The 18,043-nt window shown below is 37.7% G+C and overlaps 1 protein-coding gene across 1 annotated transcript in view; it reads left to right on the top strand.

The window, feature by feature from the left end:
- Positions 1 to 17,548, top strand: part of GYPA (glycophorin A (MNS blood group)) — a 29,489-nt gene extending 11,941 nt beyond the window's left edge. Inside the window, exons 3-7 of the mRNA XM_067036906.1 lie at positions 5,927 to 6,022; positions 7,991 to 8,029; positions 9,809 to 9,894; positions 12,267 to 12,324; positions 16,412 to 17,548. Of these exons, the coding sequence (XP_066893007.1) occupies positions 5,927 to 6,022; positions 7,991 to 8,029; positions 9,809 to 9,894; positions 12,267 to 12,324; positions 16,412 to 16,416 (284 nt within the window). The 3' untranslated portion in view covers positions 16,417 to 17,548. The remainder of the gene's footprint in view (positions 1 to 5,926; positions 6,023 to 7,990; positions 8,030 to 9,808; positions 9,895 to 12,266; positions 12,325 to 16,411) is intronic.
- Positions 17,549 to 18,043: the final 495 nt, after the last annotated feature.

Raw genomic sequence — 18,043 nt, 5'->3', positions numbered from 1 at the left:
ACCTTTCCTGTAATCCAGCCTCTATGAGGTTCAGGCAAACCGTGTCTGTTGCTTAATGGTTACAAATTTCCTTGGAATCTTTCTACCTAGTTGGCCCAGCTGAAGATTAGGTTGTAAAAAGCCCTGTTTAAAATCTGCTTATTCGTAGAAAGTTTGTAACTTCGCGTGACTAACTATATCCCCGCTTGCCTATTAGCCAATTAAGGCCTTAGGAACCTGGGGGAATCCGATAAATGTGAGCTCTGTCGCTATCGATGTAGCACTAGAACATTCTTGGTGGTTGTTGGAGATATGTTTTGTGGGATTAGGGGTTCCTTCTCTTGAATTGTGAAAGCAGCTCAAGCAACTGAGGATGTATAAAGAGATATTTCTTTTGTTTCTCCTAAGTGACATTTTCCAATCAGGGGCTGGTTTACTTAATTTGAGGTGATGGATAAAATTCTTTAACTTGTTCCATGTGAATCTATGTTAGAATAAAATTAAATTAAAAGTTTGTCTGTGTGATCAGAGCCCGTGTTCTTTCAAGCTGACACTGATTGTGAACTCTGGACTTTGAGGTCTCTGAGCCCTTCTTGTACCACTAACCAAGCACGGGTATTCGTAACGAAACACCTATAAGGTTATCTATTTTTTTCAGAAAACGGAAGGATAACTATGACAAAGGTCATATCACGGATCAGCTACAGAAATTAGATTGTTAAACCAATGATGTTAAAAACACTTTTTATCAAGTTCTTCTTAGGTCATTTATTTACTGACTGCAAGTGAGTATTCATTTATTTACTGTGCTGGTGGTTTTAGGTGACTTCGGTAAGAAATTATATCAGAGAAACTAAACCTGGAGAATTAAAGCAGGTATTTCTAAGACCATACATGGAAAATTTCAGCCTCAAATCCATTTGGCCACCAATCAGTTTTTGTAGCACATGACATTCACCAATGGAACTTGGATAAAGCATGTGCAATTTTTGGAAATTGCCTCAAGGACTTTGTTCCTCTCAACAACTTGTTGCCTTCAATGTTAGATATTCCTGAGTTCTGACTACAATTTAGAGGCTTGGGACTTCAGCCTCTGCTTCTTCAGAACAAAATTTCCACCAAATGGTCCTTTCCCTTGAGGAGTAGCTGGTAGAGAAGAAAGAAGTCTATCTCTTTGCTAGAGGGTTAAAATTGTTTTGCTAAAGTTCAAAACTAATTTTAATGATCTCTCTCTCCTTAAGCATTTTCTCATTTTGATAGCAAAAATGTTACAGACTTTCATTATCCCTAGCAAATTCTGTTTTCCCCTTCTGTCACTTTGTTTAAAGTTAGAAGCATGAAAGTGCCAGCTTTAAGAGACATGAGATCCTGCTGTGAGGTCTTTGCCATATTCTTTTTTTGCTGTAATTTTCTGTCCCTTTAAGCCCTTAATCTATAGGCCTTCTCCACCAAAGGCAATGCTGACAAGTGATAAGGACCCTCTGTAAGGAGGAGTGCCCTGTTTTCAAAAGGACTGCATATCTTGACCACTACTGAACACAAGATGGGATCCTCTTCTGAAGAGTTCTGGGCATGGTTTTTTTGTTTGTTTTTCCCACATCATCCTTCATGCCATGGATGGTGATCTTCCCCAAATGAAAGTCTGGTTCAAACCCTTCATTGTCTTTCCAACTGCCTTGGCCCATGGAAATTCCATGCCATGGTCCACAGCAAATGGCACTTCACTGCCTTCACTGCTTCTCACACCATATGCTGTAGCCACATAGATTCTTGTAGTTCCTCCAAACTGCCAGGATGTCTCAAGGGCCAGGGCATCGCTGACCCTGATGACTCTGTACCTAAATGTCCACATGGTTGGCTGGGCGAAACCCTAGACTTCCTTCAAGGTGGGTTCAGAAAACTCTTCCATGAGGTCTTTCCACCTCCTCCTTTTTCAGATAGAACTGACCACTGTCTCCTGTGCCCTCACTTCACCATCCCCTAAAATACTTCATTACACTTAGATTAAATTTTCATCTCTCTTGACTAAGCTGGAATTTCCTTGAAGGAAAGACCATGAATTATTTATTAAATCATTGTATTCCTAGTACAAAAGAGACACGCCTACACACTCTTATAAATAAACGAACAAGTGAATAAATACCCAAGGTCCCTAGGAACCATTGTCGGCTGAAAAAAAAATGCAGAACCTAAAAGTTGAGAATCATGTTTTATTCGGCGGAATTTCTGAAGACTTAAGCCCAGAAGACAGCCTTTCAGGTCGCTCTGAGGGACTGCTCCGAAGAGGTAAAGGAAGAGCCAAGATATGTAGGAGTTTTAGAATAAAAACCAAGTAGTCAGAATATAAAAAAAGTACTGTTAATTAAAGAAAACCAGACACCTCAAGTTAATAAATTTAGTGCTTTTCCATGTGTGGGAACATGCAAGAGTCAGGGCTCATTGAAATCATTCCTTTGATCTGTACCTTAACTGTCTAGGGCCAGTAGCCCGGTTTCCTCCATCCTGAATCCCCCCTCAGGGTGCACAGCCTGGGGAAGCTGCAGTGGCTGACAGCTTGATGGCTGCAATATCCTTTGTTTACTGATATGGAAGGCAACTTTTTTCATCCACACCATCAAGGCCTATGGAACACATCTGGATTCTAACAGTCTATCATAAGATTTCATTGAGCTTTCCCACACCGTGCCAAGCACTGGGAACTTTGTGGAGTTTTTAGTCTAAATCTAAGTAGGGGAGATCAGAGAAATCTCCCAATATTATGCAACCACTTAAATGGAAAAACAGTTTGAAAAAGAATAGATACATGTATATGTATAACTGAATCACTTTGCTGTACACATGAAACAAACACAACGTTGTAAATCAACTCTACTCCAATATAAAATTAAAAGTTTAAAAAAAAGAGAAAGAAAGAAAATGGCCTTGAATTGGGACCTGAAAAGCAGATAACTAGGAAAGTTAGGGCCACGAGAGGATATTTCAGGCGAAGGGAAGAATAGGCACACAGGTCTGGGCATGGAGAAGAGTATGGCTCATTTGAGGAACCAAGAGATGTCCAGCATGGCTGGACCGCAAGAGGAAATTGGAGTGGCCAGCAATGAGGATGGGGAGACGGGGGTGCTGGGTCACGCAGGGTCTTGAGGGTATTCACAGACAGGAGGGGTCACTGTCCCGTAGACAGAACACACCGCCCTAACTAACCCCAGCAAATCCTGACTCAGACAGTCAGGAAGCCTGGAGGAGGGCCATCTTTGCACTCAGTCAAAACTCCTAGATGGCTTCAGTTAAACTTTTAACTTTTTAACTCATTTACCACTTAAAAACTTTAAATTTGGTATGGTTTTGTTTTTCCACTTCGGGATTTCTTTTCTTCTAGTTGTAAAGTTGTGTGTGATTGAAATATCAAAAATATTTTGTTGGTCGTCTGTAGATGCAGGTTTCTACTATCCTTGCACTCGTTCTGTGCATGCCACTTTGCCATGTGACCTGTTTAATTCATTGTTATGTTCATTTTAGACGCAATCTGGAAACTCACTTTTGTGTTTCTTTAATAAGAAATTGGCCAAACAATACATTGCTGTATGACAATTATATCTCAATAAAACCGGAAGAAACAATTTTAAACCAGAAAAGAAACTGGCCAAACATTTACAATTGTTAGTATTTCACTGAATACCTATTATGTACAGAGCCCTGTTCTAGTGCTGAGGAATTCAAAATGTGCCAGCCCTGGGATCTAGGAGCCCAGGACACTTGTTTCAGAAAAGCTCATTGGTATCCACAAGGGGTTATAAACGTGTGCCCTAAATGTGAATGAATTACACTGAACTGAAAGATGTAAAGGAGATGTAACACTAACTAAGAGAGATAGATGATTTTTGTTCATTACATATCCTTTTTAATAATTTGTACATACTTTCATTGATTCCTAGTGAAAATATTTCTTTCCATAATTTTAATCTGAGTATTTTATGAAACCTCAACATTCCTATCATCTGGTTATTGTTTAAAAACACTTGTTCTTAACAGATACACACTACTATATACAAAATAGATGAACAACAAGGACCTACTATATAGCACAGGGAGCTATACTCAATATCTTGTAATAACCTATAATGGAAAAGAATCTGAAAAAGAATAGATAGATGGATATATGTGTAACTGAATTCCTTTGCTGGATACGTAAAACATTTAAAATCAAGTATACAACACTTCTAAAAACACTCTTCTTCTTATATTATCTTTTACACCACCATCCCTGAATGTTGAAGGATAACTTAGAGATACAAGTTATTTGTCACACCATTTACCTAATTTGTGTGGCAATTGTTTACATACAGGTAATGAATCAAGCAGTTGGACAAGTCAAGGAACAAGGTGAAAATAGGATTTACAGGAGAGGAGAAAATATTTCAGACATAGCAAGGTTCTTGCCTGAACAATTTGAGGGTGAACTGAGTAGCTGGCAGCTGGTAGGAAGAGGCAGATCTTGGAAATCTGTCTTTCAGTAGACTGAGCAGAAGTGCCAAAGGCATTTTCAGTTCTTTGTGGATTCTCCAGGAAACCTCGAACACTTAGCTGAGAAGCTAGGGTGACGCTGTCCTGAGAAGTGTCTGCAGGGGTCCTTCCACCCCCATACCATCATACTTGGGTACCAGTTCCTTCACTAAAATGTCTCAAAAGAATGAGTAGAGATACCTCTGCACTGTTTGTCTCAGAATGGTATTAATTCTCATAAGAGTAAAAATAATATGAATGTTCAAAGTCAGAGATTCATAAATAAACTACAGTATTCATACAATGGAATACTATGCAGCCATTAAAAATCTTGTAATAGAAGAGTATTCAAAATATAGGGTATATGTTCATGGTATATATGTTTTAAATGCTATTTACATATTTAAACACAATTATTCCATATTTAGATGTAGTAGCTAAAAGTTCAGATGATTATATACCAAGATGTTTAAAGTATCTGTCTCTGGGTGGTGGAATGATAGATGACTTTTGTATTTTTCTTTGCCCTTTCTTGTATTTCCCAACTTTAATTTATTCAATCTATATTGCTTTTACAATAAAAAATCTTATTTAATTCATAAAACTTCATTAAAGAATTTATAAATTTATAAAACTTATTTTAAAATAAATGGATAATTGCTTAATTATAAAAACCAATTTATTATGTATTCAATGAGATCTTAAAAAATACATGAGAATAGATGTTCTGTATTTGAATTTGTGTGCATATATATTTGGGGTAAAGAATAACCATGACCTAGAATTCATTACATCACTTGGTTATCTGGATCCTTAGCCAGTAATCTTAGATCGGAGCCAGGATTTCCTACAATTCTATTAGAGCTCGGAAATTCTACTTTTGAAAGAGAGAATGGATGGAGAACCTTAGAACTGACTCATCCTCTATCAAGTTAGAAGAAAACTTAATTTAATAGTGTCTTTGTTTTAATTTTTACTGGGGAAATAGGATCCTACTGGGGAGATGGAGGCATGGGGCAGAACTTCAGTCTTTGTATAATTGCCGTGAGTCTCCGTCTTTCTTTGACATGGACAGTTTTCCAAAGTGATGTAAAATGGTATGCAAACGCAGCTTCAAGGCGCCCCCCTTATAAGAACAATAATAATAGCCAACCTGAATGTAACATTCATTACATGCCAAGTACTGTACTAACTGATGAGTGTGTGAATACAAACACATATATATATTTAACTAACTTAGTCCTCACAATGTCATTTTGAGGCAGGTATTATCATTTTACAGATGAGGAAATCAAGGCTCACTTTCCTTCTCTGTAAGGCCCTGTGATGTACTAATTCTGGAGCTGCCATTGGGAGAGATGTGGGATAAATTTGTCTTTTGTGACACGCTCTCTGGTCCACTCATCACCTCATTCTTGATTCCTTTCTCAATTTCTGTTTTGTACAGCTTCGTTTTCCACCAACGGCTCAATATCAACCGCTCCTAGTGGTCCAAAGACAACCCCTCCTAGTAGGCCTGTACCTACTACAAAAAAGGAAGAAGGTTTGTGCATATTTTAAAGCAGTTGCTCTGGAGTCATTGTTATGGTGCAACTGTATTTAATGGGACCTACCACTGTGGGGAAACTGTGACAAAGACTGAGAAATGGAAGCAAAGTAGACACAGTCCCTCCCACAGAGGAATTCTCACTTCTGGAATGTCACACTGAAAAAATACTGTAGGTTAAAAAAATTAAAACAATCTAGCAAAACACATAAGTAACGAATGTGACCATGAAATAGTGGGCCAGATAAAAGGGATCCAGTAGTGCAGTGGTGAGGGGGGCTTGTGGTGGTTAAACCCAGCTGGACTCAGCCAAGGGCTTGGCCCTGTCCCAGGTGCTGACCCTGAGTGAGCTGAACCCTGAGTTCCCCAAAGGGCCTCTGTCTTCTTAATTTTAAAATGGGACTCATTATACTTATCTCACAGTGTTCTCTAAGGATTAAATAAGAAAATGTGTATAAAATTGCCTGGCTCAGAGCCTGGCACATCATAATCTCCCAGTAAACTATAAGCCATCTGGCTGCTGAGATAAGAACGGTCAGGTGGCATTCACTCTCTCTCTGGTTATTTTTCTAGGGAGAAGAAGATGACTTTACAAGAGCAGGTTGAAAATAAAGGGGAGAGAGTCTTTTGTAGGTGGGGTTTAGGCAGGGTCCTCCGGATTTAAAATAAAGCCTCAGAGAAGACTTAGCGTGGCTACCGGATCATTAGCTAATAGAAACATTGAAAAAATACACTGAGATAGATGGAAGCAGTGGATTTTCAGAAGGACAGAGAGCAAGAGAGGAAAATTAGGCTGAGTGCTTGGAACTAATTATTAGGTTTCTGGGTCCAATTAAACAATCTAATTTTCAAAGTGATTGCAGTGTGAAGCCTACATGTTAGTGTCAAACCAGAAAGCATTGATGGGTCAACTCCAGACACACATAGTGCTACATGCCTTGAATCCTACAAATAATAAATGGCATGGTGGGTGGGGCATTGTACTAAGTGTTTTCATGCATTAGCTGGTCTTATCCTCATAGGAACTCAAAGAGATGGGTATTATAATCTTCATTTGCCAAGAGAATACTGAAGCACAGAGAAACTAAGTAACTTAGCAAGGCCACACAATGAGTAAGAGGCATACAGATGACTGAAACCCTATCTGTTTTATTCCAGAGCTCATACACCAGCCACAACTATCAACGGCCACAAAGATAGAGAAGGCAAGCCCAGTTAACCTTTATGCATAAGTGCTAAAGAAATGACCAAATATAACCAAGTCCTTGATTTGTATGTCATACAACATAGTGCGATATGTTATTCGTAATATTTAAATTCAAGAAAATGGTGTGGCTACAATAGTAAGGCAGCTTCTTGACATGAAATGACATTTGGAGACAGCAGAAAAAGAAATAGTATTTGTGGACTGATAAGGGGGAGGTTAACTCTAGCGGAGCCTTAAAGCAACAGTATTAGAAACTCCTACAGAAAGGGAATCCAGTGGGACTGCTGGCAAAAACTTAGCTGAGAGACAGTAAGGGTTTGGATCCTTATGGTGGCTGTGGCATAAATCTGGAAAATTGATAGCAACATGGCCTCTTTGGGGGTTGGACTGGTGTCCATGCGGGATGATGGCTCAACATGTCTCCTTTCCGATCACCATTTTTACATTTTTTAAAAATGCACTGCTTCTTGTGGAAGTCCACGGATGGTTCTTCCAATACTTTTTCACTCTCTTCCCTTTAGTTCATGAGATGGTTTACTAATTTCTGATTCATGAAAACTTGTTGGGTAGTTGAAAGTAGATATTGGAATTACTAATGTTAAGACTGACATTACCTCATACATTTTACTAGCTCACTGCTGAAAGTTGAACAGTAGCTCTCTAAGCACAGTTAAGAGAAAGACAGTCTGATTCCAAAATGGTATTTTTAAAACATGCCTTATGTTCTCTAACTTTATTTTGAAACGTTGTCCTTTTAGCCGCAAGATCAAGATATCCACACAATTTCTCAGAACCAGGTATGGTAATATTTGACGTGGAATGATGGTCATTCCATTTAAAATTTTGTTTTGCTAGTTTTAAATGCCTATGAAAATAGAAACATCAATTTTATTTTTATGTTTATTTGCTTTCTTTTTTTGCCGTTTTTTTTTAATTGAAGTATAGTTGCTGTACAATATTATATAAGTTACAGGTGTACTATGTAGTGATTCACAATTTTTACAAGTCATACTCCATTTATAGTTATTGTAAAATATTGGCTATATTCCCTGTGCTGTGCAGTATATCCTGGTAGCTTATTTTATACAAGATAGTTTGTACCTCTTACTCTCCTACCCCAATATTGACTGTCCTCCTTCCCTCTCCCCACTGGTAACCACTAGTTTATTTTAAAAACAAGAGAGCATATGTTATTGACTTTAGTCACACAAAATTGTAAAGGCAAACAAAATATGCTCTTTTCAAAAGTAAAATAGGCATCTCTAATTTCCTTAAACATTTTGGAAACAGCAATACATAATTTGATCATGATTTTTCTTTTAAGTTAGAGATTTTTTAGCTTTCTAAGTAACTATGGGTACTTGAGAAAAGTCTAAGAGCTTATAAAACACTGGAACTTCTCCCCTCCCTACTATAAAGAAATCAAGGGGCTTAAAAATCACCTACTTAATTGGCACCAATCCAGAATAAATATAGACCATTCGTGTCTCCATCCGGATTCGTTCTGGGCCCTGTGCTACCAATTTGGAGCTATCTTACCAATCCTCTCTATCTGGGGACTGTCGCTTCCCCACTTAGGTGCTGCTGTCGCTTTGGCTCTGGTTCATTTATGTGCTTATTTACTATTCTGCATCTCTAGGCCTCCCTTCCCACTTGGCCTGTGTCCATACTTCACACCAGAAAAATGGATTGTATAACTGAGTCACTATCTCATAAATTAAAGCTAAGTGGAGAAGAAGGCTGGACAATACCAGTGATCGGAAAAGCTACTTTTACTTTTTTACCAGTAATACGGTTTTTAAATATAAACTAGCCAAATAAATATGCTCTTTTCCCTGTATGTCTTGCCCTCAGTTCTATTTACTTCATTTGGAAGCACTGCAAATATGCCGTGAATATGTGAGAGTACCTCTAACTTAAATTCTGTTTCACTCCCAACATGTAAAAGATTTGAAAAAGATTTTTTAGTGATTTTATTATAGACTACATATAAGGATACTGTGGAGGGAACAGAGGCTTAGAATATAGGTGAGCTGGATAGTAGTTACCAGTCTACTTCTAACTAGTTATCTCACCTAGTATAACTTGAACTCATTAGACTTCTTTTCCTTTTATAACGTGATTATACCAGGTTCCTTCCAAATTTTTGATTCTATGATCTGTCCAATACTCTTTTATACATCAAGACATTATTTTCTCCCATATCATTGAAACTATGAAAGAGTCTGTGGTTTCTCCCTTATTGGGTAGAAGGTCTACATAGCTCTTATCCATAATTATACCTCTGAGGTCCTGTAAACTCCACCGGACTTGGAGTTGAAACCCCTGGGTCTTGGTACTGTCATTAGTTGGGTGACCTTGGACAAAAGATTTTACAACTCAAAGTCGCAGTTTCCCACGTGGTTACTGTGAAAAACCTAATTTTTGAAAGACTAAAATACACATAAAAGTTTATTAATGTACTTTCTATAAAAAAGACAAAGTGATATTACCCTGATTTTACCTGCTTTACTTTTCAATTGCTATGTCATTTGCTTCACACTTTTGTAATTTGCTGCTTTATTTTTCTCTCATAGTAATAACAGTCATTATTTATTCTGTGATGGCTGTTATCATTGGAATTATCCTCATAAGTGCTCAGCTTATTGGCCTGCTGATAAAGGTGAGGACTCAGTCTTTAATTTTGCTGTAAATGCTGGTGTAAATAGCTCTAGGAGGGGAAACAAAACTGCGTAAAACTCATCTTTTTCAACTGGATACATAGAAGTCACTGCATTACTCTAGCAGAATCTTTTTTTTTTTTTTGCACTTGCCCTATAAAGAAACCCCAAATATAAATCTATCCCCCTTTTCCAATGAAAGATCCTCCAAAGTTTTTGTCTAACTTGATTTAATATATTTTTATGGATATGGATGAAATAGTCAAATTTCTAATTATAGTATCTAGTTTAATTTGTGTATGAAAAATATTTTAAATAACATGATATATTTATGCATGTTTAAAACGTTTGCTTTTTTTAATTCTCATATTTCCTGAGACAGATTTTTCAAACTCCACCTATGAATTTTCCAGCATGAGTGATTTTCTTTCACCCCTAAAGTTAATTTTGAGTCTGTATGACAGATTCCAAAGCATACAACCTTTACTGTAACTTTCTTTATAAGACAGTTCGGACACAACATTGGTGTGTGTGATTATAATGCTAGTAATTGGAACTATAATCATAGATCATTAAGTCCCTAGTCACAAAAGCATGGTACAATTGAGTTCTTATTCACACTATTTTTTACTTCCGTTTGTGATCTCCATACTATAAACACTATATATTCTTTTAAAAAGGCTTGTTTAGATAGATAACAATATTGCAATGGCAGGGGAGGGGGAGAAAAAGGGAAGCTCAGGCAAAGGTCCGGGAGGACCTGCAGAGCCAGGACCATAAGTAAGTGGGTGGAAGACCACCACCCTGAAACCCTCATCCTCTCACCCGTTAGCTCCAGACCTCAGTCAGGTCAGTGGCCACAGTCCTTAGCAGCGTTTGTGCGACTACAAAGAGCCGTGACCATGTTGTGGTCTGCCTTCCCGATGAGACTCTGAGCCCTGTGAGGGCAGCCCAGTCCCACTCCCTCCTGCTGTGGCCCCTGCACTCTAACACCATGCCTGGCACTTACCTGGTAACTTGCAAATATCGTTGGAAGGAAGCAGACTAGAGCTTAAGTGACATGTAATAGCAATAGTGCTCCTCCGGGGCACTGGAAAGCGAAGGGATATCAAGGCACAGATGCTGACAGCAAAGACTTTCCAGTTGGGGAACAATTCACAGAGGCAAGCTCTGTCCCCAGGTGGCTGCCGTGGAGCAGGAGGGAAGGGGGGAGAGCAAACCGAGCCTGCACAAGGTGGGCCCTGCCCTGATGTTATGGGGAAATACTCACTGTGAACAACCGTGGTCTCCCCAGGAAGGCCAGTCAGCATCACTGGGACATGCACAGTGGTGCTCAGATCCGAGGGTTGACTGCCCATTCGAGTAACGTTCCGCTGATTATCTGCATCCTCTGGCTGTTCTTCCACCTTCTCTAGACAGGTGCTGGGCAGGGCATGCACAGGGCCCACACCCATTACCCCACTGGCCTCCAGGTCACAGTGCGACCCCCTGCAACCAAGAATGCACATCAGAGTCTGATGAAGAGCCAAACTCCTATTCAGTCTGCAAAACCCAGCTTCTTAAACCCCTATCCAGATCAAATAAATCCCTGATCACCTAAAAAATATATATATATATTGCAATGGCAGGACTATAACAAAATTGACAGTAAATCTACATAAAGTTCCTTTGCCCTTTTCTTTTTTAACTATTTTTATTAGGTGATTTTGATAATCATCCAAATCTATGATTGATTAGCATTACTCCATGTCAACGTATCTTCTCTAAATAATACTTTCTTAATAAAAGTAAAGTAATTGAGAGTATCTACTCTAATATGAGAGATTTTGTAACGACTTGAATGGGAGATGACCCCTCGTTTGCAGTTTAAATGTTGGGGGAAAAGTAATCTCCTTGGGTTTGGGCATAGATGGCAAACTTAAACTTAGTTGTCTTCTCTCTTGGTTGATGATCTAAAATCTGAAAAAGTCAATGACATACTTAGTTGGCAAAATTCAGAGAAAATCTTCTATATGGATATAGAAGAATTGGGTCATGGTTAGTATGACTAAAAGAACTTATCTCTTTTTAAAAATTTTCCATTTTGGCTTTTCATTACAGCAGGGAAATATGACAGAGTCAACGTTTGGGGTAATAATTCACCTATAGAAATAACAAATACTATTTAGAAATACAAATACAAGTTTAAATCAAAGTTTGTAAATATCTACAAAATAACGACTTCTCCCACAAAAGAACTCTGCAAAGTGAAGTTTAATCAAAAGAAAACAAACTTTAGCCAAAATATATATTTTTTTAATCTGAGGTATTTTTCTTTATTGTGTCTAAGTTTATAAAACTGTGGTATTAACATTCTTCTGGTTTTTATTCATAGAGAAATCCAACTCTTGGAACAAGCGATCCTTTAACTTCTGTAAAAATAGGAGAAACAGGTTGGTGCTAATATTTTTATTGCCTTTTGCGTTTTTGAAAGGGAAGTAAATTAATGACTTACTTCTTTCTGAGTAGGGAAGGGTGCACCTAAGTAGGATTCATTTATATTCTATTTTATCAATGCCTCCTCTGTAAGAATTTTTTTTGTGAATGTTTATCTGCAGCATAATGAAATTCTCCCTTAGGCATAATATATCTTTAAAAAAGAAAAAAGTAAAACAAATACGATAAGTAAAGTAAAAACCAAGTTATCTGTGCACTTCTTATTTTCCAAACTGCAAAGTTGTGTATAGGAGACCCTCCGGTGGGTATAGTTTAATAGTCCCGTATTTGGAGCCAGACCTGGATTTGAATACATACTCCAACACTTACCAGCTCTGTAACCCTGAGCCAGCTATTCATGTGGAGATGATGATAGTGAATGTGGAGATAATTTAACATGGACATGATGGTGGCCTTCCTCTCATAGAGTTTCATGAGGATTAAATGAACCAGCACAAGTAAAGCACCTAGAACAGTGTTTGGCCATAGTAAGTACCTATGGCCTATTTATATTATACATATTGCAGGCTCCATTTCCAAATGACTTCTGCACAAATGGCCAGTCACTTGGCTCTGTTCTCATTTCCACTCCCAGGTGCAAAGGGGTACACAAACATGGGGAAAATAGCGGGTGTATCTTGCTCACCCAGAATAGTATTGACTCACCCAGTGTTTTCCAAAAAGAGCACTCATGCCAACCTTAAAAAGTGTGAGATTTTTACATTTTAAAACATCCGGATATTAGTACTCTCTTGCAGAAAAGAAAAAAACGTAAAGTGTAACAATGCTGGAGCGCCCATACCAGCATGAGAGCAATTCATAAGAGCTGTGTAGTAGTTGCTACCTCTACTATGTGTTTAAATACCTAGTCAATTTTATTAAATATGGCCTGTTGTATAATCTCACTAATTGAGTATATAGTTTTATTAAAATTTGCCTCAGACATAAATGCAAGTGACACCTATTTGGGGAGATGTCCACCAGGAACAAGTCTCCATGGAATGGACTTTATTTTTATTTATTTATTTTTTTTGTGGTACACGGGCCTCTCACTGCTGTGGCCTCTCCCGTTGCGGAGCACAGGCTCCGGACGCGCAGGCTCAGCGGCCATGGCTCACGGGCCCAGCCGCTCCGCGGCATGTGGGATCTTCCCGGATCGGGGCACGAACCCGCGTCCACTGCATCGGCAGGCGGACTCTCAACCACTGCGCCACCAGGGAAGCCCCATGGAATGGACTTTAAATGCTCAAGCGAAAGGGAACTGATTCTGCCTTCTACAAAATCGATTGAAGTTTTTCCCATAATTAACAAGGGCTGTAAATTTCTAGATTCCAGTTTTAACCCTATACCTAACACCTATCTTCAAAGGACTTGCTAGGACTTTGGGGTCACAAAAAATAGAGAGTTTTAAACTTCTATCCCCAGCCACATAACCTGTATGCAGAACTAGCCTCATCACATTATCTTATAGCTTCTTAAAGCTTAACGATGATCGTTATATAATTGTTTAGTCCTAGGAAATTCATGCTCGGTAGACTGAATGGCCTACATGTAATTCTCAGCTAACAGGATTAATAAAACCCAATCTGCAGATACTTAAAACAAAAGTTTTGAGTCATGCACCAGATTCACTTCATTTACTAAGGTTACTTCCTTATAGGACTTGCAGCTAGAACAAATATGCGTTAAGTATTTATTTTATCTACGTTCTGCATTGTTTCAAAAAAATGTTTTGAAGCTGTTTTTAAAATGGAGAATTTACCAGTCACAACCTTTTTGTTGTTGTTGTTACCTAAATCGATCGCTATATGCTTTTTTTTTTTTTTTTCGCTATATGCTTTTAACTACTGATTTATTTTGGTGACAAATTTAGTGTTTAGTGTTTTGTCTGCTTTTTTTTTTCCATACAATCTTGAGCCTCTCTGTGGAAGAGCCCACAAAAGTTTGGGACAATTTAATCCATCAAAGTGCATTAATATATCCTTGTTAGTTATTTACCACATGCTTACTGTGGGCTGGGCACCACACTCGCATTAGATATACCAATAGGAATCTCTGTCCTCTAGAAGCTGAGAATCTAGTTGAGGAAACAGACTGTGGTCATTGTAGAGAACAAGTTTTAAGGTAGCAGAGGCGTTAGCATCTAAAAATGACCGGGGCAGGTAGCAAAGGCTTCTGGAAAGGAAATCACCAGAGGGCAGTCTTAGGGGACAAAAAAACATTTCTGGGGGAAAGTCAGTTCTAAGCAAAAGGGGAGCTTGAGCAAAAGCATAAAAGAAGACAGGCTATGGTGTAGTCAAGGAATTGGGTGCATTTCCACATTAGCAAGATTAATGGCTCAGTTTGCCATTCATTTCTCAAATATTTGTAAAGGCAATGGGAAGTCAGATGAATCCGATTTTAGGCTCAGTTCATTTCCCCATATTTGTGCAAATGAAGTTATTAAATGTGTCTTAGTAAGTTAATGAAATTGTTACTGGAGAGTAGGTTCTTGTCTCATCGCAGAAAGAATTCAGATACGAGACACGGAGGTCAAGAAAATAAAGTGAGGAATTATTAAGCGATAGTGTGCTATCAAGGGGAGAGCGGGCAGACTCAGGTGAGTAGCTGCCCTGAATTCCTTTAGCAATCTGGTTATACGGGGTGCAAAAATGAATGGGCAGAATATTTACTGGGGAGGGAAAAGTTTGGAGTTGTATTCCCTGATTTTCATCCCAGCTCCACCTTTCCAAGGAGAGGAGAGATTTTTGTCCTTATTTAGCCTTGATCAGAAGTGTCACAGCATCGGCGCATGATGGCAACATTTTATCTGCAAGGCTAATTTTATTGTAATGAGGGCATAATGAGCAAAAGGTTACGTTTGGACACAGGAGATGCCTGACTTTTCCCACCTCTCTTTGTCTGCCTCCTGGACACTTGTTACCCCAAAATGTGTGGTTTCCTGTCAGTCCTGGGGTTTTTTGTCTGCCCAAAGACCCCCTTGTTTACAAGCTGTATGGTTTCCTGCCATTTGGCCTGTGCTTCCCTTTCTCTTCTCTTATCTAGCTATCTGTCTGCTCTAACAAAATAGGTTATAAAATCTGATCCCCACACCTCACAGGAAATTTTGGGAAACACATAAGATTCCAAAACAATGCTTTAGCGCTATTTTTGTAGAATACTGCTCTAAAGTAACTTACAAGTCAAAGGCAATAAGAGATTAGAGTGATCTTACCATCTCAACGAGAAATAGAGATGTTAGGGTGTAAAGAATGAATTGCTTTAACCTCCTTGAACTTGCACACGATTAATGGTTGGTGGGAAATGAGAATAAGTGAATCTGAGTTAGCTGCCCACAGCGGTGGCCACATGTGACCCCTGCCGGCCCATTTTTTATGGGAGAATTTTGAGCTGCACAGTTCCTATAATTCCCCAATAGAAGGAAACTGTGAAGAATGCTCTGCTTCCATAACAGCAAAAGTTCGTCCCATCCCTTTCACACAGACTCCGGAAGTAACATAAATCCAACCTACCAGCCAAGAAAGTTGGAACGTCAGATTTGGTGCAGGAGATCAGCCCTTCTTTCACATGCTAGAATCAGAGAGGAATTTAGCAGTGAGTTTCTGTACAGACTTGCCCTTGCTTATGTCTAAGAAAAAAAAATTATTCCTAAAAGAGATTACAGACTACTTGTCTTAAATTCAAACACACATCCGTAATTCAACTCACTTATCATTTACGGCCTTCCCACTATATTCTACCCCTACACAAGTTCTCTGTTAGTTGCTCATCTCTGCAGAAACTAGAAACAGAGTGATTATGTTTGTTCCTTACCTAAGGTTTTTAGAATAGATTTCCTAAGAAATTTTTTTTCATTACACATAACTCTAATAGAGCTAATATGAAAAGAAATTCCTTTTATTTCTTAACGATTGTATTCCAGGACAACTCTGATAGAATATAGAATCCTGAAATTTTTTTATGCATTAATTTCCTGTTGTATTTAAATATAACTATGTTTTATACTACTGTTTTGTTTTGTTTTTCTCTATAATCCTTCTACAGTATAGTAATCGATGAAAATCTGTTCACCAAGCCAAGTTTTGGAAGAACTCAAAGACAAGGCTTCAGTCAAGTGAAAAATAAACAAGTAAATTTTGGTCAAGTGAAAAATGAGCATGTAAAAAAACCAATAAATTGTATACCTTCCAAAGTTGTACAATTTCAGGATGAAAATTTCATTGTAATGAGTCCAGTGACAAATATTTTCTTTCATGCTTGTTTTTGTGTGTTAGCATAATTTTTATAATTAAGTAGCTTGGAATTCTTATCCAAAACTTTAGTTGGCTTCGTCCACAATTCTTTAAGACTGACATTCTATTCCTTTGTATTTTAATGATTGTGCTGTCAAATGAAAGGCTTGTAACATCTAGATAAAATCTAAGTTCTCTTCTCATTCTAAACTTCCAAGTCTATTTTCATTGTTTTGAATAAATTAAGAGGGCAGTGAAATGCTATTATTTCCTTCATTGCTGAACAGACAAGGTATGTATTACACTAATGATGATGATGTTTTAGTCACACTAATAAAGCTTGTGCTTGGAAATGCCTTACATCATACATACATACACATATACATACATACACATATGTATATATACATAAAGACATGGACATAGATATAGATGTATAAAATGACACCTACTTTCATCCTATAATGCATAAATCAACACAAAAGATTTTTCCCATTAAAAAAGTGAGGTGTTACACATGTGTAAATGGCTCATTTAAAATAACTGTCTGATAGTCTAGAGCATTAACTCGTTCAGGGCACTGACTGATGCATTGTGTTCTACTGGGAGAGTTAGTTATGTCAGTGGGTAGAGTATCCTGAGAAAGAATTAATGACTTTTTCTTCTTAATAACTCTGTAAATGCAACAAAATGTACAAATTTAACATGCAGGTAAAAATATTAAAAGGTTACTCTGTATTGTCAATTAAATTCTTTAATCTGTCCAGTCCTGGTTTCTCTTATTAGTAAAGTTTTGGAAACTGGTTTAAATAATCTAAAAGAAATTTCTGGATACAAGAGACTATACAGTTATCACTCATTTACAGTAAAACTTGAAAAGCAATGTAAAAACAAAGTACCTTCTTGTGATGTTCTATTTCCAAATGAATAAAAATCCATATAGCTTTTCATTGTTGTGTAATAATTAAGTAAATAATATTATGTACATATTTGAGCCTGGGAATGTAGATTTACTTTTTAATAAGTTAAAAAAATCTAAATCTTAACCTACTTGTATGTTCAGAGAGTATTCTTGTACTAAATTGATTATATAAAAATAAAGAATAAGAACAACATATTTCTGTTGGTATATGCATATAAAAGTAGTTTTAACAGTATTATTGGGTTAAATTAATCAGAAGAATGGCCTAAGCATCAAGCCAACTTTAAATGTATTTTTTTAATAAAAACAAAATGTTGAACCAAGAGAGAACATGAGACTAACCTTGTCTCTAAAGTAATTTATGACTCAAAGACAATAAGAGATCAGAGTGACTGTGCCATCTCTACCAGGGCAAGAGAGTCCAGAGAATAACTGAAATAGGAATCGCTTTAACCTCCTTCAACTTTTCCTCAATTTCTCTGTACTTCTATCAAAGGATTTTTCACATTTAAATTGAATGTT

Source organism: Kogia breviceps, chromosome 6 (assembly GCF_026419965.1).
Source record: "Kogia breviceps isolate mKogBre1 chromosome 6, mKogBre1 haplotype 1, whole genome shotgun sequence".
Classification (NCBI taxonomy): domain Eukaryota; kingdom Metazoa; phylum Chordata; class Mammalia; order Artiodactyla; family Physeteridae; genus Kogia; species Kogia breviceps.
This window is presented reverse-complemented; position numbering and strand designations above follow the sequence as displayed.